At 37.5% G+C, this 22,825-nt stretch overlaps 1 protein-coding gene across 1 annotated transcript; it reads right to left on the bottom strand.

Moving 5' to 3' along the window:
* Nucleotides 1-15,647: 15,647 nt before the first annotated feature.
* Nucleotides 15,648-20,502, bottom strand: LOC115922193 (macrophage mannose receptor 1-like). The gene is made up of 6 exons (XM_030980522.1): nucleotides 20,459-20,502; nucleotides 19,863-19,929; nucleotides 18,454-18,635; nucleotides 17,339-17,555; nucleotides 16,594-16,799; nucleotides 15,648-16,029 (listed from the first exon to the last, which is right to left on the bottom strand). Exons 2-6 carry the CDS (start codon nucleotides 19,921-19,923, stop codon nucleotides 15,727-15,729), a joined length of 969 nt encoding a protein of 322 aa, XP_030836382.1. The 5' UTR covers nucleotides 19,924-19,929; nucleotides 20,459-20,502; the 3' UTR covers nucleotides 15,648-15,726.
* Between the last annotated feature and the right edge of the window lie 2,323 nt (nucleotides 20,503-22,825).

The raw sequence follows: 22,825 nt of genomic DNA, 5'->3' as shown, positions 1-22,825 counted from the left end.
TATCCTCTTGCAACCTAACAGGAACAACACCAGTGCTCAGAATAAATCGCTGTATCATCGAACCTCGCAATACCCCTTTAGAAGATGGGTAAAGTATTGTGTGCTGTAAAGCTAGCGTGTCAATATAGAGAACACTACATTTGTTTAATGGAACACCTCTAAAGTAAATATAGTCTATCGAATCAACCCTGACGGATGATAGTAGATAAAAGAAAACCCTTGAATAAATAGAGGACAAAAGAGATGATAGAGCAATGAATGAAGCACTGATTTTTACAGTTAGAATGAGACCAGCCAGGTTGTGAAATATAAAGCGCTTCAATTAAGAAATGCCCTAAAACGGTTTTATCTGTATCTTACAAGAGCATAGGTATATGAAATAGATAATTAATTTCAAAATTTGTATTACCATTTTACAAAAAACAAAAAATGCTGGTTCGTGCTTGGTTACACTCTTAGTAAAATAATGCCTCCATATCTACGGTAGATCGTGAAGAAATTACGGGGATGACCCAAAGCAAAATAGGTCCATAGTATTTCAAAATGTTACTATTGTATACAAGAGCAGACAATCTAATTGCATCTGGTCATTGGCGTGGACCGGGGGAGGGGGAGGGAGGAGGAGGAGGTGGAGGATTTGTAAAGAGGGTAAAAGATAACTAACTAATACTCCCCACATTGGACAGATACCATCAACTAATATTTACTTATCCTGGAAGACAGCTGCCCATTCTAGATAATACCCAACTTGGTAAATTATGATATTGTCCGGTTGTGACTGTCCGCGGCCCACTGTCCAGGCGACGGTCATTCAACACGGATTATGAAACTACAAAATCGACTTCTTAACTCTCATCACCTCCGAAATTTGATGAATGGACATTAGGGGTCATGAAAAGTTAAGGCATCAAGCCCTTTATATAGTTCGTGATATTCCTTAATTGATGAAGTTTTCAACACAATGGTCCCCATGAGAAATCGGATGCCCATATTTGAACGTCATGTTTACCTATTATAACCCTTTATACCAGTAATCAAATAGGATACGTGCTAAAGCTATTCAATTTGTCTAACTATTCAAACAATTGACACGATCTGATTATCAATGATGAAATTGTCTTTATTGACATTATAATAATAGACTTTTCTACAACTCCTCCCACTCCTATACATTTTTACAACATATCTTTTTCTCGTAAGAGAAGGGGAAAGAAGTAGTTCCCCCTCCCCTCCCCCACCACCTCAGATTTCTCAAAATTGCATAGCAAGCTCAAACTTTGTTTTTCGACGTAAATTCTGACGAGGAAGGTGAAATTTAAGTAAACAGTGATAAATATTGCACACGTTCATTCAATTCTCCGATAAAGTTAGAAATGGGACCCGTTGCTCACATCATATTTAAGTGCGTAATAATTTACAGATCCTGTTACTTCTCAAAATTCTCCTTTTACCTTCCCACAGCTTAACTGACAAATTATTCGCAGTCGACTTGGGATCTCTTGGACCATGCATGCCTGAAGTCTTAAATGGAATTGGATATCTTTCACCCTTTTCATGTTACGTTTCCAGGGGTGCCTCGGTAAGGTAGAGGTACCTAGGTAGGAATACTACAAAGACATTAGGTAAACATGAGGGTGAGTCATTGGTCTTCAAATAGAACTGAAAAGGTATACCAAGGGCATATTTACAGGGTGTACGCGGTGATGGAAGTAAGACTTCTTACGGGCAGGGGCGTAGCCTGGGTGGAGCTGTGGGGCTGAGGGGGGGGGGGGGAGCACTGGTTTCGGAGGCATTGTCTGACAAAAGGGGTGACTGTTGACAGAACAAGGTTTTCGAATTAGGAGAAAGTGTGAGAGGGGGTCGTGTCATCTTCACATCACCTCCAAATTTGCCTTCCTTTATCCCCTTGCTCTCTATATCGTCTCTTTTTTCCGGTCAGTCACTTCGGGCACGTACCCCCCCAACACCCCCGACCCCCCATGCTCACCCCAAAGTGGCTGTACCACACTACTTACGGATCAGTAGGAGGTCTAGAGTGTCTCTGGAGTAGTAATCAAACATTTTAAAACATCTTGTAATGTTCCACTTATGTTCCAGTGACGAACATGACCGGCGGGGTAAGGGCTCTGCGGTAACTTCTTCGTCGGGGTGGGGGGGGGGGGGGTGGGTTGAATATTTGTAATGTATATGAAAGGTCAAAGAAGGAGTAGGTCTAAGAAGGAGTAGTAGAAAGATTGAACCAAGATCATTAATAATTCATGCAAGAGGGTGGAGGACTTTGGTAGTATAACTGATTATCGGGATATTAAATATACATGGTATGAAAAGTAATTGACACGTCAAATTACAAAAAAGTGTTTTCCAAGCTATTCAAATTCATCAAGTAAAACTTTATTAAAACTGCATAATGGAATATTGTGCTTTTATAAAAGCAGTTATTTAAAAAAGTTAAATGGAACAAGACGCAATCCATAATAGTGACAAAATAACGGTTGGCTAGTGCCATCCTTGATAAGAAAATCCGTTTTCAGTCCAAATGAAATAAAATCTTCGATTATTCCTGTCAACTATTTGAGTGTTTGAGATCAAAATTATCGTCAAATAACTTTGATGTTAGACATGAGATGGCGCCCTCGAGTATAAAGGGACTCTAGCTTGTCGAGAAAAAAAAACAGTAACCCGAACTGTGCTCACTATACCTTTTTGAAGGAAAGCTCAAACAGTCCTCCAACTCTTGAATAATGATTTGATGCACAGAAAAAACAAACATGGTTGCCATTCAGAATGATTATAACTGCAATTAACTAGATTACGTGTGCATTTATGCACAATAAATGCCACATTGTGAACTTTAGACGAGATAAAGAGACATTAGATAACGTCAGAATGACCAAAATGAGGTTTAAGGTCCAAAGTTACCAATCATATTTGTATACAATGGGCAAAGAATAACCATCTTTAACCTAATACATGTAATAGCTTGACAATACATGAACCAGATTGTGTTGGTCTTTACTGAGTATAGGGCTCGTGTGCTTCGACATAATTATAAGACAGTTTTATGTATTAAAATAACTCATTTATCTGGTTATATTTCGTTTATTTACTTATTTATATATTTATCTATCTATTTATTCATTATTTATTTATTTATTTATCTATATTTAAAGAAATGATTCATGGTCTTCCACGAAGCCCAGTATGGTACAACACATATAAATATAAATAAAATGCAAACAAAGAAGGCTTTACCATTTTAAACAATAACATTGGCATTGATGACATGATTATCAATCAACGGTTAATTTTTAAAAAAATGCATTCCATAATATTCTTCGCTCCAAATTTATTTTCAATAAAAATTCAGCAGCCACTCTAATAACACAAACATCTCTATTTTGTATCCACATCTATTAATCAAAAACTAAATTTTAGACAAATTATTTGTCTCAAGAATATCATAATATCAGTAAGTATTAGTTAATATCAGTTAAGCCTACTTTTAAATTGCAAATCATTGCCAAAAATGTCCATTTCTTAATTGTAGCCCGGAATATCCACTATGGTTCTAGCCACTGTTTCTACATGTACATGTACATGTATCTAATGTTTCTGGCCACTTTAATATAACCAGTATTGGGGATGAAATCAGGCGAAGCGATCAGCTAATTATGCCGCCACTGGAGGGTGAAAGAGATGTAGATTTTCTTGCAAGTTCAAGGTTTCCGTCAGTGAGCCCTTAACACAGTGTTACCATTGCACCTGCAAGCTACGATTCCTCATGTGATTGCATCCGGCCAACATAGATGGTTACGCTGAAAGGTCGGGAGGGAATAAGGAAGGGTAAATCTAGGGGTGTGGGGGTTAAGGGGTGACATAACGTTTGATTACAGCAAGAGGATGGATATATTGGAAGGGAGATGGAGGGGTATATCTATGGACGATGAAGGATGTAATACCCATTTCATTACTGTGATAGCATCCAGACAACATCGATGGTTTCACTGAAAGGTCGGGAGGGGAAAAAGGAAGGGTAAATCTAGGGGTGTTGGGGTTGAGGGGTGACATAACGTTTGAATGACGATGAAGGGCGTAATACCCATTTCATTACTGTGCAAGCATCCAGACAACATCGATGGCTTTGAATGGAATAGGGTGGTGAATGTCTATAGGAGATCTATGATATAAGTCCCTTTGGCTACACCAGATACTTGGATGGGAAATAGGGAGAGGGGGTGGGGGGGGGGGTATAAGTCATTGGGCGATAAAGGGCGTAATACCATTTTAGAAACGCCGTAAATTCGGAAGTTAAATGTAGGGGAAGAGCATGTTTATGAGGTATAAAGAACGTTTGGCTAGATGGGAGGACATTGGAAGGATATTGGTGGATATGTTTTTGTCATTTTTTTTCTTCACTTTTAATGGAAAGTAGGAGGGGTGTACAACACCCTCTCTGTCGTCTGTGAGGTATGACAATGGAAAGCATAGTGATGAATCTGTAAAAGCTTTGTGGATGAGCTAAAAGTAGATATTTTTCAGGGGGAGGGGGGGGGGGGGCGAGTGGTGGGTGTATTTTGGCTGAGCGTATTCCCAAGACCACTGTCAGTAACATTCCAAAATCTGAAGATATAGGAATCTCCGATACCCCCGCCCCCATTTAGAAACAAAATCTTTTGGCGACGCCACTGACAAACCATTTTTGCCACCTTCTATGTCCGTAAATTATTGATCAATCGTCTCTGTTCGTAACGCTATCACTTAAGCCCGATGAACATCGATTTGATTCACCAATCTTAAAATAAAGATAAATAAATAGACAGAGGTTGCAGGCCTCATATGCAGAAAAACATATTTATCGAAGTTCATCCCCCTAGAGTTAATCTTAAGACAGTTTGACAAGTTTCTTGTCGATATCGGAAGCCATCATGATCATCAACTTCGGGAGAAAAAACACCTTCCAGCAATAACGCCCCCATCTCATGAATAAACATCAAATGTATCAATAAGCATCATCGGTATGACTTGTTTCGAACGGAACACCTTCCCCCACCCCCATGAAAAACCCAGCAGGAAGACTACTTCATTCACTAAGATTATAGATAACATAAACGTTTTAGCATGCAGACAAATATCTAGTACGTATGTAGACTAATAAGGCGCACTTTTTTGCCGCCGAAAAAATTTGAGAGTCGGGGTGCGTCTTATACACAGGTACAGAATTATTTTTTTTTTTTTTAATTTTTTTTTTTTAGATTCGATTTATGGCGCTATGCCTGGCAATGTCGCATATGTTTTCTATGTTTTCTATAACAAATGGTGTACCACAAGGTTCTATCCTAGGTACTCCATTATTAGAAATATAGAGGATGCTATTCATATCATGCATGACTATTGATGTTTGGCATAGAACACAGAGCTTCTGCTAGGTGATGTGAAGAGGCTGGTGTGGGACACTTGGTATCATGAAGCCTTAGACTGTTGTTACTATTATTTGTGACAAGTTCACAACTTCTACTGCACCTCGATGTAAAATGAAGGTCCTTCCCCGCGTGGGTTTTCGGCAACAAAACAACAACAACAACAAAACAAAAAACGATTTATTTATTCATTTTTTTAATTTTTTTTTTTTAATTGTTATTTTTAATTTTTTTTTTTGCCCCCAAAATAGGGGTGCGCCTTATACACAGGTGCGCCTTATACACGGAGATTTACGGTAAATGACATTTTCAGACAGCATATTACCCCCATGTCATAACGCAAAAATATTTACTCCATAATATCTTATTATGAAGACGATTATCTGCACTTTCAAATCATTCTTCATGATATCGCTGAAATAAATCCATAACGTATTTGAATAAATGAATTTAAAAAATAATCATCGACGATGTGCATTTTGATGATATAAATTTGTCATAAAAACATCGAAATATATCTTTAGAATAGAAAATTTTCTAATAACTATTAATTATATTCAATTACATCAGCCCTAAAAACTAAATTATTTCTCAGTATAATTTCACACATAAACAAAACATAATTTTTATGTTTTAAAAAACCCCAACAAAAACAATGGCGTTAGACAGGAGTATATCCACTGAATGGTAATTTACTTGTTCTTCTTCTCCTAATACGTGATCAACGCCCAAGGACTCTTGACATTATTTGATAAATGTTACAAAGTACATTTCATAAATCTATATGTTTATTGAAGCCCTAGGACTTTGGTTATATCGTTTTCTATATGTTATAAGAGTTATAAATCTATGGAATCTTGAAATTGTTTATTTGTTCTCTGTGACATCCGGAAGATTTTAATGAGCATGTATAAGTATATGTCACTGAATAATATCAAATATTTATCTTTTTTCCTTTTATTACCATCATCATCATTATTAATAGTATTATTATTATTGTTATCATTATTATTATTGTTACTATAAATATTATTATTATTATAATTGTTATTATTATTATTATCATGATTGTTATTATTATTATTATTATCATTTTCATCATTTTGTATCACTTCATCATTATTATTGTCATCATCATCATCATCATTATTGTTATTGATATCATAATCATCATTTTTATAAATATTATAATTAGTATGAGGAGGAAAAGACGGAGGTGGAGAAGGAGTACCATTATCAACATCTTGACACGTCAAATTGATTACATTAAGGGTACGTGCCCCCTTTTCGACACCTCACTACCGCCGCTGCACTCCCCTACAGGCCACGTACTGTATGAATATCTGCCAAGCGGTGGCAGCAGCTACTAATATTCCAATAAGATGTTGGGCGGTATACCACCGATGATCAGATAATACGATGATTTGATAATCTTCGTCTAGGTAGACAACATACAGTGCGGTCTATATCCCGGGTGTCATGAAATGACGATGACCTTATCATGCTTATAGAAATCTTATTTTCGCTCTTGATGAGATAAACGAGACAAGCAGTGGCGTAGCGCCAGCGAGATGGGCTACAGAGTCGCTTGATATTAAAAATGGTGTGTATTGAGGGTACTGCGAGGTAAGTAGACTGGTGTCGAAGTATTTTAAAGAGGTTGCAGGGCTAGAAAATCTCAGGAAAGTAAACCAATAAAGCAAACAAAACATCGTCATTACCCCCCCCCCCCCCCCCTCCCGAAGTTAACGATGAGCGCTAGGAAAAATAAATGTAATTTTGATGGACATCACAATCAATACACTGAAGATATAGTAACAATTTTTTTACGGCATGTCACGTTAATTTGCCCGGCAAACTTATTATTAACAACACTCTTAACTTATTTTCAAGAAGGTTGTTTGTTAAAAAGTTGCCCCATTCCTTTGAAAATTCATTTTAATGACTTATCTTTATTCGTCATTGTACAATCATAGCATATCACAATAAATGTACATTATTAGGTCAAGTAGGTACAATGTAGATCCGCTTATCACTGTACTTTAACACGCAAGATCTGTCATTGCTATGTTTTTTGGGGGTGCTGGCAACCAAGAGTACAAACACTACAGGCAGCATGCAGATCCGAAATGGTCAAAACTTTAAAGGGGAAAAGGTTTGAATTTGTCCCGACATGTCTTTTTTCCGGGAATATGATTATTTAATTTGGGGTCCTGCCGCCCCCTCCAAGCTCTGTCGGAGTGGTAGAAGCAAAGACATTTGTCAAGATATATTTTTCCTGGGAATCCCGCAAGAAAAAAGAAACACAACAAAATCAACAAACAAAGATATCCTCAGACTAAACAAAAGCAATATACACAACAACCGCAAAATTTCACTGCCGATTGCTCTTCCGATGGCCTTCTTAAATCCCGTCTGTACTAGTTTGGCCAGGGGATTAGACCTCTCTACAAGGTCACTGACAGGTGGTTATCTCATCAAATCAGCTTTCAATTAACATAATTAAAAAGAGATTATGGGGGACCAACAGTCACTAATTACACATTGTTTGCTACATAGAGGGCGCAAGTAGCTATACGCAGTACAGGGGGGGGGGGGGGGGCTTTAAGACTCCTGAATGGGGTCGAGGCGGTTCTGCCCCGGATCTGCCCATGCACAACTGATATTTGAAACTAGAAGAAAGTAAACAACAGCAAGATCTTCTGCAAAGCAAAGACATACTTCTTCACTGCATGACAATCAGCGAAGCATGGTCTTCACAACCTTGCAACATTCCGTTACTGATACACACGGCCTTTATGCATAATGGATAGCATTACACCCCGGTTGATATTTTCTGTCAAGACGGGTCCACATGAGGACGAAAATATTCTCATTCAGTTAATCCATTGCTTACGGGAACCTGGTGGTCCCTGTGTTAAGTCAACGTGAATCAGATAATTCAGTAGTCAACGGGTTAACAGCTTGATGTTACATTCATAGAGATAATCAACAACATGTTTTTATTGTAAATAGATTTTAAAATATATTTGTTATTAGTACAGTAACAAGATTAAGCTCTATCTGTAACCAAGGAGACGTGACGTTGCTTAATAAAAAAAAAGGGTAAAAACACGATCGCAAAATTGTTTCGCAAAACCAAGAAATAACCAAAGTTCTAATATTAAACTCCTTAAAAAATATGTGCCAACCTTACAATGAGGTATAACTTAAACTGAACAAGATTGCTATGATATATGCAATAGGGTATTGAAATAGCACTTGAGTTGATTTCTCGAAGGTCTTTGCGATCATGATCATTTTGTGAATAATAATATAACAATAACATGGGCCTGTCTATCTAGCGTAGCCTTGTCAGTATAGATAGGACTCTTCCCGGGGGCTCTGCGTTCAATACTACCCTAGAATTTCCAGGTACCCAATGAATACAGCTGAGTGTAACACAAGTAATTATCATCTTGCCAAAGCATCGAGCAAGGATCGAACCTCAGACCTCTCGTATGAGTGTCAGGGGCATTCACCAATATTCCACAGTGCACACAGAGAGCAACATAGAATTAATTAAAAACATTGAACAAAATAAAAACACCCTTTCCAATACTGGCACAATTCATTTAGTTAGGGGCCTACCTGTGCCGCATGCTCTCACGGACTCTCACTCCAGCTGATGAAATTTCTCCGCCGGGAAATATGCAAGTTATATTTAGAAATATGCTACCAGACAGAAAATAAGTTCGCGCACTTTTCCTTAAGCTGCCATCATTGTTATGATCCGAAAAAATATCCACAGGCAAGAAAAGGTGAATTATCCTTCTATCCATCCAAGCACGGTTTAAAACATACCCATGTAGCACAGACGTTGAGTCGAGAGTGATGGCGGGAAAACGTGAGATGACATTTTCTTCTTCGAGACCGACCGTGGTTCTTTGCGACACGTGATTTTGTTAAGGGTGTACGAAGACAGAAGGAATTAACGCGCATTAAGTTCTATCGTCTGACGGTATACACGGAGAGAGTACAGCAAAGCCACGCAACCGCCAATTTTTTGATAGTATTTTGTCATGCATCCGCGCGTCTGGTGTATACGATGTAGCCTATGGGAGATAGGAGAGAAAGGATAGACGAGGTGGTTGTGATGAAGAAGTTAAAAGAAAAGAACACAAAAATAGAAAGGGGAAAATGGAAAGGAAATGGGAGAGACGATGTGGGGAAGTGAGAATATGGGTTGGAGAAGGAAAGGTGGAGGGGGAAATATGCGTGGAGTAGAGAGTTAGTGTAAGAGAGAGAGGGAGTGATAGAGAGAGAGAGAGAGAAAGAGAGAGAGAGAGAGAGAGAGAGAGAGAGAACATCAGGATGAGATGAGGATACAGATAAGAAATGAAAAGCAGAGAGGAAAAAGAAAAATATAGGGAGATAAAAGAGAAAGAGCAAAAAAAGTTAATCAGCGGGAAGTATGTGTGTGTGTGTGTGTGTGTGTTAGAGAGAGAGAGAGGGAGAGAGAGAGAGAGAGAGAGAGAGGAAGGGAAAATGGAGAAGAGGAAGAGAGAGCGAGTGTTTGTTAGAGAGAGGAAAAGATGAGAGGGAGAAAGAACGACGCCCAAGGGGAAGGATATTAGAACCGAATGAATATTACTAGGAAAAAATATGAAAATTGAAAGATAGCGAAGAGAGAAATAGAGATAGAGAGAGAGACAAAGAGAGAATGAGAGAAAGAAGAAGAGAGAGAAAGGAGAGACAAAAGAGAGAGAAGAAGAGAGAGAAAGAGAGAGAGAGAGAGAGAGAGAGAGAGAGAGATGTAAAGGGGGAGGTTATCGAATATAAGGTATCGGTGAATGCAAAAATAGCTATGGCGCCTTGAGCTGAGCAGTGCACGTGTACTACTTTTACATCATGCCTTTCACTGAGCTCTATATTTTCAACATCATTCATCCCAGCTTTAGCTTGCAGCATCGGCAAGGGCGTAATTAAGTCAGACACGGGGTACGTACCCTTTTTTCAATACATGAATGACGAGAAAAAAAGAAGGAAAATAAATAAAGAGATATAATGAAATGGATACGGAATGACTAGAAAAGAAGATGACACCAACCCTCCTGCACACTTCCACTCAATGCTTTGGCCTTGTAACTCACATTTTATTCATGAAAAAAAACCGCTAACACCCCCTCCCCCCACGCCCCCCCCCCCCCCCACCAAACGCCCCTCAATGGCTTGACACATGGTGCGCCACCGAACAGCAGTGATCTGCGACCAATTTTCCTTGAATAGATTGTGTTGCTCCAGTTTGAGCAATCGACCGGATATTCTATCTCGACGACGCCAATTGGAAGAGAAAACTGCAATCGAAGGTGAAGTTGGTGGAAACGATGGCGTAACTACAGGGGGGAAAAGGGTACGTGCCCCCATCGGACAATGAAATAAAATACAAAGTGAGACGGATAAATCGAGAGGGAATATGAGCGTCAATAAACTACCATAAGGATGACTCCCACGCTTACCTTTAAATCAATAGCGTCGCTCATTCATGTTTCATTCAAGTATTATTGCCAGTAACCCCTCCCCCCCCCCCAAAAAAAAAAAAAAAATTATTATGAGTATTATCACAGATGAAGCACTCGACAAGCACAAGTACGATAATACGCCAACGGCGGTCACTACTTAAAGGAGCTACACAAAGAAAATTTACTAACAACTGATAATTAGAACAAATTACATATGGATGGAAAGATTTTCTCTTGAAAAACACGAATTATTTGCTGAGAAATCATATAGATATCATGGAAAGGCGTAAAATGCAATTTTTCAAGACCCTTCTTAGACCCCCAAGCGCCCCCGAACGTAAGCCAAACACACGAGCGTAGCGAGCTCTGAATAGTGACGTCACACCCTGGACAAACAGCTCGGTACCGGCCGTATCGGAGTCTGCATCTAGACAGCCGTGTCCAGGGTGTGACGTCACAATAGTGACGTCATACGAAGGACTGCTGAAGGCAGAAAATCTGGATCGCAAAACTAACATTTTTGAAAGTTGATTTCTGCGGGCCCCAAACATATTTTGAAGAGGAAATTTGTTTTATTAATTTTGATCAGTAAGGCTGCCCCTTCGCAATGATATGAATTTTGCATCAATTCAATACACTTTTGCTTCTTGGTGTGACTCCTTTAACTGGGAGAAGAAGAAGAAGAATGTGACAGAATATTTTGGAATGGATATGGAAAGTGGAAATAATGATTAAACGGAATTGATTTGATAGTACTAAAAATGATTGAATAGAACACAATACAATGAGATGGAAAGAATAATTACAATATACAATTTTCTCCTCAATTATTCATAATGCATGACAGAAATGCCATCAATGGTAAATTAGAATGAACTAAAAAAGAGAAAAAGGTTTAATAGTTCAGGTAAAAGTTTAAAATAATTGTTGAGCTCTTTTATTCTTGTTTATGTCACTTCGGACAAAATAATGTCATAGTAGAAATACCCCTGATAAAAAAAGCTGCTCCCCAATGCCCCATATAGAAGTGTCGTGGTCAAGTACCTAAGTCATTGGACTGTGAATCACATGGTTCGCGGTTCGAGTCCCACCGCGGCAATAACGTCCGTTGGCAAAACATTAATCTGCATTTCATACTCTCCACCCAGATGAATACCTGGTAGGAATCTATTCCTTCCATGCTTGTAGCGTCTTCGAAAAGCTGGGCCAAAGCCAGGGTAATAATATTACATTGTAGGCGTCTTGGGCATCCTCTGGGATGCGAAATATAAATATTAATAAATATTTGTATTATTCATTATGTGCCAGATATGCGGACAAGAAATAGCTGAAACGTTTGGACCCCATGTTCATGCCACACGCACGTGTAGTCCCATATACCCATTTCTGAGTGAAGTGCATGTAACTTTTTACAAGAGCGAGTTCGCTATTTTGATGAATCGAAAGTGTCTTAGTATAAACCAATTCCTTCCTACTGCACCCTATTGTATTTTAGTTTCTTAGTTTTTTTTAGTCACAGTTTCTGTGACAATGCAATCACTTGACCGGTACTCAACTTTTATCTTTAATAGTTCTTTTCAAGTGCCTTGGTCTCATTGAATATCAAATCTCTTTTTGTTCATTTTGAGAGGGACGTAGAGATATAAAATTGGCATCGCGTTAAAGAAATCGTTTTGGTTGGTATTACAGCACGTTTCTATTATTTTTAGTCCAGATAGAAGTGAGAGCTCATCTGAGATATACATGTAGTTACTCTAATCCTTTTTGTACGGTCAAGGAAAAAAGGACAAATGGGTTTATATTACGTAGTAAGACGATTATCGACAGCGTATAAGAGTACTTGGGGGCTGTAGGGGGTCTACATTTAAAAAATGACTTACCTCCTTACTCTAGCTGCTTCTAATGCAACATTAAACACAATTTAATAAGGTTAACGATCGCAATATATAAATAGCCGTATGCATGGCCTTTTGAAATATGCGAACATGACATTGACATTTTTCAGTTTTCAGTTTGATAAGGTAATCATATTGCCCTTGGATTTTTTGATAGATTTCGCAATCATGTTCAAGAGTCTAATTTAAGAAAATCAGTGACCGAATAAAAAGAAAAGATAAAGTAAACTGGTGTATATTACTCACCTCTGATCTTTGATCCGTATGACAAATGACTAAGTTCATCCAAAGAAATCGATTTTAATTCGTAATATCCTTTTGTTTAACAACGTATGGTAATCATTCACAGGCGAAACGCAGATATGAAGTGTTCTATGATTAAAAACGATGCATTGCTTTAATTACAGCAATATGAAAATAACGTACGTGTGATAATTATATTGTCACATTCTCCTTATCTCTTAGTCCCATGTATACAACGTACAAGGTACAAAAATGTGCAGGGCAATGGGCACTTTGCCTAATCAATATCATGATAATATAAGTGGGTCATTAATATATTAAAAATAGGAGGAGAAAGAGCATGTTTAATTTGCAGCATGATTGCGTGTATCCGATGATTAATTGGCTTGGATGTTACCATTTATGATTGCTAGTAAAGGCAGGGCTGGGCCTGTCGAACCGGGGGTCTTGGGGGCTTGGGGGCTCAATTCAAATGACCGCGTATTGTCGAGATGACGCCCGGGCAGGGGGAAGGGGCACTTAGAAATCAAAACATTTGTAGCAGATGTAATCGGATAGATATATGAAATCGTCAGTAAAATTATTCATTAAATCGATTATAAATGCTAACATTTACATTTTGTGTTAATTTTTTGTTAGAGGCCTATACTTGAAACAAACACACATCGTCACCTACAAACACACACGCGCACACGCGCACATCCACACACACACACACACACACACACGCGCACAAATGGATCCGTAATCAAAGCTCACTAAAACAGTCGTCATAAAGTCGAAGCGCATTATTTTAGTGAACAAAGGTGACTAAATAATATAGTTAATATTTATTTTTGCTATCTTTATATCGGATGATATCTTATTCAAATATTTGATTCGTTTTATCTATTTTTTTTTCTCCGAAGATATAAATTATTTCTTTACAGTGTATTCTGTCTGGACGAGAACAATTCCAGCGAAGTGCCCCGGTAACCCACGTTTTAAAAATGTGAAAATTATGAAGCAATAATATTCTAATGTCCGGTATAATAATGATAAGATTTCTTTGACAACATTTTTTGTTCTCACAGAATAGACACTGATTGGAGACGACCATCTTAATTCAAACTAACTTTTAAACTCATAAATGTACCCCGAGTAAGAAATCGAATCATATTAGAGACCTACACAAACCGCATTTTAATGTTAAAACGCAAACAATATGTAACATTTCATAACTTCCATTTTGCCATATCTGCATGTGACCCCCACCCCTGTAATCAGTTCTATTCATGATCCTGTGAAAACGATCTAACGATCTTGTAAGAAAGGGGGAAAACACCTGCGTCATCATTACTTTGTTAGTCTTTGAGAGGAGAGAGAGAGAGAGAGAGAGAGAGAAAGAGAATGAGAGAGAGAGAGAGAGAGAGAGAGAGAGAAAGAGAGAGATAGAGTGAGAGTGAGAAAGAGAGAGGGGAGGAGGGAGGGAGAGAGAGAGAGAAAGGAGAGAGAGAGAGAAAATAGAAAGAGAGAGAAAATATAGAGAGAAAAGTTAAAAGAGAGAGAGAAAAAAGAGAAAGAGAGAGAGAGAGAGAGAGAGAGAGAGAGAGAGGGGGGAGAGAGAGAGAGAGGGAGAGGAAGAAAGGGCGGGGGAGGGATGTGGACCGGGGATGTGGAGGAGGGAGGAGATTTCGTGTTCGGCCCACTGCCCGCAGTGGGCGCCATTGCAATCGCAGTAATTCCTTGCAGGAGAACTTAGTTCAAATAACTTTGGCACTACGTCCCCATCTAACAGTGCTTAAAAATGGAGTTACCTCCCCTCCCCCCCCCCCAAGATAACACATTTTAGAATTTAGCCTTTTAATGCATTCCCATCCTAAATGTAATCAAAATGAGGTTAACGATTCGAGGGTAATCAGGAACATTGTTTTAGGGAGCTGTTATTTATTTCTAGATTGTGGTTCAATGATTGTCAAAATCTTTCAATGGAAATGACGGTGTTAACATTTTGTTGAATCAGTATTTGGCTTCTTTTATAGGAATATACACAGTTTGTCGTAAATAATAATTACAATATATAAATGTTACATTTGAGGTGCATAAGAAGAGACAGACAGACCACTGCTAAGTTGTGACAAATTATCTAAATGGTATCAATAACTTTATTTGATAAAAAAAAGGCAAAATAGGTACAATATAAACTTGATTAAAAACACAGATCTATATTGATTAATGCTCAAAAACGTTATAAAAAGCAAGATAATCTCGACTATACCAATGCAATGCAATAATTTCTCTATTGGCAAAGACAAAAATAATCACCATTTTCTTACAGTTGATATTTTGTTTCGTTAATGCTCTTTAGCATAATTTACTCTCAGCATCTCTTAAATTAAAATCAAATATATGAAATCAGTGCTAAAAACCCACTCTCTGACAGCAGAAAAGTGGAAATCCAGAAGTCATACTAGGGATAACTTTGTTCAGGAGTTGAAAACACTCTAACTTAGAGTGGAATCAATTCCAAAGGAGTGGTTTAATTACTCTTTTGAGAGTGTATTCAATTATTATTATTAGCGTGAATTCCCACCCGAAACGAAATGACCCCCTCTTTAGAATGACTTCTAAAAGAATGCATTTCCCTTCCTGTACTTTCAGAGGGCAGACTTAACACTTAACAAGCATTTCTTAGAAGCTTGGTTTCTTTAACTCGCAAATGTAGCTCATCTCGTTACCGCAACCGTAATCATTCCATCCCAGAGTGTTCTTCTGAATCGCACACACGCGGTCATTGTCCTTGTCGAAGTTGGGTTCGTTCGACTTCCAGAAGTCGTGCACCATCGGCTGGCCATCGGTGAAGAAATAATCGCGAGTTAAGAATTCGCCGCTTCCACCACTGTTTCCTCCGTCGTTGCCGCCGTTGGCGTCGTCGTGATCATGATGGTGTGAGGCAGAGACGCCGTTCGCGTTTGAGTTTGCGTTTGCGTTTACCTGAAAATTTGAATATCGGACTTTTTATTGTCAAAGCTGAAATTACAATGTCGCAGAAATATACAAAATCCATGTATAGAAGTATTTATAAAATGTGTAAATTTAAAACTATTATTAATGGAGCCCAGCCCCTTAAGAGTAGCCGAGTTTGACTTTCATAGCCACCTGATTGTTAGATAGTCTGTAATATACTCTTTTAAAATGTTTTCCCTGTAATAGCTGAATAAATTTTCATCAGGATATTCACCGAAAAATTATTTCTCTCCTCGGGATATTATTTTAAAGGTGTGTTCCGCGGGAAGCCCTCTTGAGGAAAGCTGATACTCGTCACCATTAACAAATTCTGACGCCTCATTTTTATAAGGGAAGTACTAAGATTATCAGAAACGTGGAACAGAAATAACAATACCTTTTTTTAAACATGATAATCATCTTCTTCGAATAACGATTTTTAAAAGTCCCCTCAATCCTCCTCAGCTCGATCAAAAGAGGCGATTTGTTTTTACCAAATGGCGTAGCCACCTCTGTCCAACCCCTAGAAATTTCAATGTGTAACATCCTTACCTCTCCCAGGAGACCAATCCAGTCGGCACAGCTCTCTCCAAAGAAGCTCTCTAGGAAAGCCTGTTCGTCGTGGTTGTCGATCTTGACCAGACTGCAGTCTTGATGGATGGACTGGCAGTGGGTCTGGGCGTCGAACTGGTTGACCTTTGGTGTTACGACCTGGTGGTAGCAGGAGTCCCCGTACTCTCCCCAACCGTCGGGGCAACCTATGGTCGACATAAATTAGAAAAGGAGATAGCATTTGCATGGCTTTTCGCTGATTAAAGGAATTAAAGGGGAAAAAGAAAAGAGACATAACGTCCTTCCACGCCCTTCCCTACTCAATCCGCTTGATTTGTATTAATCTTACTAAATGTAGGTCGATCGGTGCGCCCCCCCCCCGCCCACCCTCGACCAATGACTCTGGTGCCTCTTAAATGACTGAACTCATGTTATGCTACTGAAAATGAGAATTCGAGGATTTCGACCAAAATGAAAAAAGTATCGAAAATTTTTAAAGGCGCTCCCCCTAAGAAAAATATTTATCGATGCGGTAACAGATCAAAAATTTAACAATTTACAAAGAAATATTTTCTGTTGTAGTAAAACCCTACGAAAAAAAGTTGAATCTACATTTGTCCATATTTTCAATTCTATATTCTGGAAATCTTGAACACAGAATTTATAAAATTTATAAAAATTATAAACCGATCCGAAGATCCATCAAGTTGTCAATTGTCATGACGATCCTCATTTTGTGTCTCACCGAATTTTTCAATCTCGCAGATGAAGCTGTACTTGCTATCACACTTGGCGTCGTTCCACTTCTTATCGGCGCCATGAGGAAACATGACACAATCCTCATCACCATTGTTGTTGGGCTCGTGTGCACCCCAGAGAGGCCCCAGCTCGGGACGAAGACGCCTCATGTCTGTGAAGAACCACTGACCCTCACGGTACTTGTCGTTCAGACCGATCCAGAACTTGAAGAAGACAAAAAGAAATGAAAGGAATAAATATAAACAAATCCAATCAATTTATTGAAACTAAATCCACAGTTTTGGATTTCGTCAATATTTATATAATCGGGTACAAAAGAAGAAATCTAAATAAGTTTCAAGTTAAGACTTGTAAAAATGGAATGCCAAATCATGACGAAGTTAGCACTTATACTATAGCTTACCCAACACAAATTTAGTGAAGAATGGGATGAGGTAATGGGCGTAAGAAACGGGGGCTTTGGGGATACAGTCACCGAAAATTCTGGAAAATTTAGGCTTATTTATAACAATATGAATCAATCATTACCTTACTTTTCGGCGCATCGTGATTGGGAAACTTATATTTTAAGTGTTGGAATTTAAATTTTCACTACGATAAATTTCTTGTTCGCTCGCAAATTGTAGAAACAAGAAAATTGATATTTGGGCAAGAGATGTCATTCCGAGGAATATACAGTTAAATAAAATATCCGTGACTCCATAACGATAAGCCCTATTCTCGTTACTTCGGTGTCAAAAGATGGGTTAAGGAATGCAAGGATTAAGAAACTAAATGGATGCAAATTTTATGGGTTAAGCATGTTGAGATTTCATTTATTGTGAATGTTTGAGGAGAGTGGTGGTGGGCCCCTCCCATTTTTTAATTCTACTGTTTGTTTGTTTAGTTGTTTTTTGGTGTAAATTTGAAACATAACAGTTACATCTGATTCTTTCTGAGCACCTGGCAAGTACGAGTTCAGTTTTAATTGATTTTTGTAATCAAGCAACGGAATGGCAAAAAAGACAATCTTTCGACATTTAAGTGAAAGATTTTTTTTTTAATGTATTTTTTTTTTAAATCATAGTTTATGACGTGTTCTGTTATTGTAAATTAACTCACCGGTCCTTTCTCTCCAGCTACTAGATTCTCGACAAAGGCCATCTCGGCCCTGGTATCGATAGAAACAAGATGGCCACCAAGAGCCAGGCACTCTCGTTCACCATCATCCCACGTTACGTCACACGATCGGAAATAGTAGCAGGAGAACCCATGTCTCGTCCAGTCATCAGGACATGTCACATCTAAGAGAAGAATAGTACATCCCAAGATAAAACAGCGAATGAATAGATGAGTTGGTATTTCACCAACAACCAGTCTCCACGGTTGTGTGAAAAGAAGAAAAAAATTATTACCCACCTGAAAAAAATTAAACTGTAAATGCCAGAATACATTTTTACCGTTATACAAAAAAGTAAAAGAAACAAAGAAGGATATAAGGGAATAAAGTAGAAGAAGAAGAACGAAAGAAAGAACTTAAGACTAAACAAAAGCGGGAGGGGGAAGAGGGAGGGGACGTGACAGTCGGCGAGCGAAACAAATTAGAGAAAGACAGATAGCCTATTGAAACGTACTTGGTGAGATATACAGAAATAGAGAAAGAAATACAGATGGATACAGACATAATTAGAGGGAAAGAGAGAGAGAGAGAGAGAGAGAGAGAGAGAGAGAGAGAGAGAGATTGTATGAGGGTGATTAGAAGATATTTCTGACAACCAAATTATTCAACAATGTGCTGTCCTGAAGGTTAATTAAATATGATAAAAACAGGTAACTGTTTACCGCTGTTAAACGAATCTGGAATGCTCCCTGGTTAAAAATTGTTACTTCTTCTACCAACGCATGCATGTAAGGTTATACCTTTATTCCTCAAAAGTAGCCAGATCAAAACCATGAATTAATTTTATTTTCCACCTCCTGTTTGTTATGTGACTTTGTTCGTTTTCTTTTGGTTTTTGTTTAAAGTGGAAGAAAATGAAAAAAACGAAAAAACTCTCAAAGTCGATGATTAAGTGCAGATTAGGCCTAGGTTTCTTGTCATCACATTCATGATCATGTAATCAAACCAAAAAATGCCTCCAACGGTCCAACCTGTAAGAAAAAGTGTCTAATTGTAATTCTCAATAAATAAATTGAACTTACTGCTCGTTTACATAAAACATGTAAACAAAAATGCACCTCATCTTTACCCTAATCAACTGTAAAAGTTATTTTATATACAGATGTTTTGCGGTCTTACATTGTGTGTAAATCAACCTCATATTGTTGGGAAAATGCATATCTGATCGGAAAATTTAAAGTGAAATAAGAATTTTAGTGTGTTAAAATATAATATTGTTGCGTCCTCTTTGTGTAATACTATTGAAAATGATATTAATTTTGCTCTATACTTATCCGTAAATCTTTTATTCAGTCCATAACGCATTCAGTTGATTTTAGAAAATGGCTTTAAAGACGATCATATGACTTACATGCTGTAGATACAGAGATGAACGCGAAGAGGCTCAAAGCTAAGATGTTCAGTCTCGTCATGTTTTACTGCCAAGAGAAAAATATAAAACAGTTTAAGGGCTATCAAATTCTGATAAGAAGTTCATTAGTATATGAAAACAAAAAAAAGAAGAGGAACCGAATGGCGAAATTTTTAAGTAAATCGAACCTATTATAAGAGAGTTTTTAATGTTTGAAATGAGATCATTTAATTTGTATCTCAACTTGGCGATTTTGTCGAGGATTTTGACGTCTACATGGACAACTCTCCCGTTTGTCGTCTACAAAAATATCGTTAAAAACTGCCTTCTCCCTTGGGGCACTTCTCAAAATATATTATGGATATTAATATAGGGCCTCTGAAAAGAAGAGACTCACTGCGTCAAACCTTTCGGAAAATTGACATTTTAGTTATTTTGTTTGTTGAAACAAATGGAAAGTTGTCCGGCACTACGTCACATTGACATTACTGATTCAGCCAATTTTAAGTGCCCATAATAAAATTATTGTTGAATGAATGAATAAAGGAAGCAATGGATGAATGATCATAATGAAAAGAATCACTGTAAATACTTACCTCTTTCCTTTCCACTACCAGACTTGAAAATGCGTCTAAATCCCGAGCTCTCTAGCTATCTATAACCTTTTAATACCAGTGTCAGTAAGATATACCAACTAGTCTCGGTAGCATAAATAGTATGTTTGTCTTGACATTGTACTAACTAGATAATTACCGGTTTATCTTGGAATAAATTGCAGAGAAACAGCTACTGCTCTGAGTTGTCCGGGAGATCGAGAAGATCTTGTCAATATTAGTGCACCTAAGTGGAATGTTTCTTGGTGCTTTTGTAAATAAAGGATCAACAAATGTAGTTGTTGGTTGTTTTTTACGGTACCCTAGAAATATGTGCCCTTGACAATTAGTTGATGACGTTAATGGTTTCTTAAACGTCCCTCGCATTCAATGAAACATCTACAAATATTAGAGGAAAGGTATACTTCTCATGATTGTCTAAGTTTTCTATATAAAGAAATGAGTTGTTATTACAAGAAAATGTGACAGTTTGTTTTCTGCTACTGCTACACCAAACTAATTTAAACTAAAATATATTTCCTAAAGTTTCAAAAAATGTCCAACGCCTGGAAACGAAAGGGGGTGGATACACTCTTCCGATCACAATATGTTTTTGTTTCTGGCTTGATAGTTGATACGTTATTGAACTTCATTCTAAATGAAAGGAATCATTTTGAAAATCACAATTCTTACACAGATACAATATATCAACAAAGTTGATTAAGGCTAAGTTAAGACTTTGCCATTGGTTACGACTCACAGTGGGCCCAACAACCGAAGGATAACGATAAATTGACGTCAACAAATGTAGTTCTTCAGATAATTGTATTTGTTAAACGCCCTCGCAAATCTACGTCTTGGCTAGCCGAGTCAAATATTTGATGACTGAAATGGAACGAAATCACCACTGGCAAGTAAAGTCAACAACAGATGACAATTAATTGGTTGTTGTTGTTACCAAGCAGTCCAAAGTTATCATTTCCGTTTAAATTTGCATTATCTTCTACATTTCTTAAATTAGCAAATTTGTATACCATTCATAACCATTTTTTGTTTACATGTCCCTTGTGTTGTGTAATGACAATGACTGTTCATATATTCTATCATTCAATGAGAAACAACAAAAGCACGGACTAATTACGATCATTCATATTGAAATAAAGAGAGCTACATTAATATAACGTGTCATGAATATGGAGCTTCACTCTAGTTTTATTAGATAAGAATAAGCAGGTAATCATATACACAAACATTTGGTAACACTAAAAGCCGGCTGAGGTAGGGTGTTGAAAAAGAGAAAACAATGAAAAGGAATAAAGAGAAAGTGAGTGAAAGAAAAACAGAGAGGGTGTATAAGCTAGAATGAAAAAAATGAGAAGAGAAAGGGAGAGAAAACGAAATAAAAAGAATTAAAAATGGGGACATTTTAAATGATAATCAAGAAGAAAAAAATGAAATATAGAGAAAGAGATCTAGAAAGGAGAGGTTAATAAGAGAGATAATACAGAATGGTGTCGAATATCAGCCAAAATATTTCACTGAACAGTCAGATGGAAAGTTTATCAATTCCCAAACAAGAATGATTCATGAATAGTACTACATGTAGTTCATAAACAGTCCTTGCAAAACACTTAGAAAAATAGCTTTACGGTAGTCTTTCAAAAGAGAAAAAGAAGTTAAGTCTTAGTAATACTTTAATTATAAGAATTCACAAGAAAGAAATAATTTTATGGATAATACAATTACAAAGGGTATCGTTTTCTTTGGTATTAAGTGCAAACTGAGGTATGTAAAAATGGACTATAAAATAATAGCTCTGCAAATGTGTAGAGTCTATCATAATGAACTTATAAGGGCAAAACTCTTCAAAGAAGAAGTACCGTATGTGGCTGCCGCCAGCTCACCTCATTGGCTGGACATTATCACTTTAGGTAGATCAAAGAAGAGGGCAAACCGAACGAAGTACCTCTTATCGAAACACAAGTCAAAAGCCTAATGAATTAAAAATATCTACTAATATATTATACTGCGTATAATAACAAATGTAAATTCTACATCTCAACTTCCTGACATTGACTTGACCGAGTAGTTAGACAATTTAACAATAATATATCTCTTGACTCTTAAAACTAAACATTGTAACTTTATGATTAAATAATTCTTTGAAACTTTCTCTGTCCTGACTCACCTCGTTGGCTGGACATAAGTATAGACTATTTCATAGATCCTACTTTGATCTGATTAATTGATGTTATTGTATTCTGTGCATTGTTTGTCTACAGTTTCACAGCACTGTCGGAGAATAATTAAAACATCGTTCATATTCAATCAACATCATTCGTTTTACGTTGGTACCCTCATTTAAGTGGC

This window comes from Strongylocentrotus purpuratus, unplaced genomic scaffold, assembly GCF_000002235.5.
Source record: "Strongylocentrotus purpuratus isolate Spur 01 unplaced genomic scaffold, Spur_5.0 spur5_scaffold_11, whole genome shotgun sequence".
Lineage (NCBI taxonomy): Eukaryota > Metazoa > Echinodermata > Echinoidea > Camarodonta > Strongylocentrotidae > Strongylocentrotus > Strongylocentrotus purpuratus.
The sequence above is the reverse complement of the archived record's forward strand: the minus strand, read 5'-3'. Positions and strand labels throughout refer to the sequence as shown.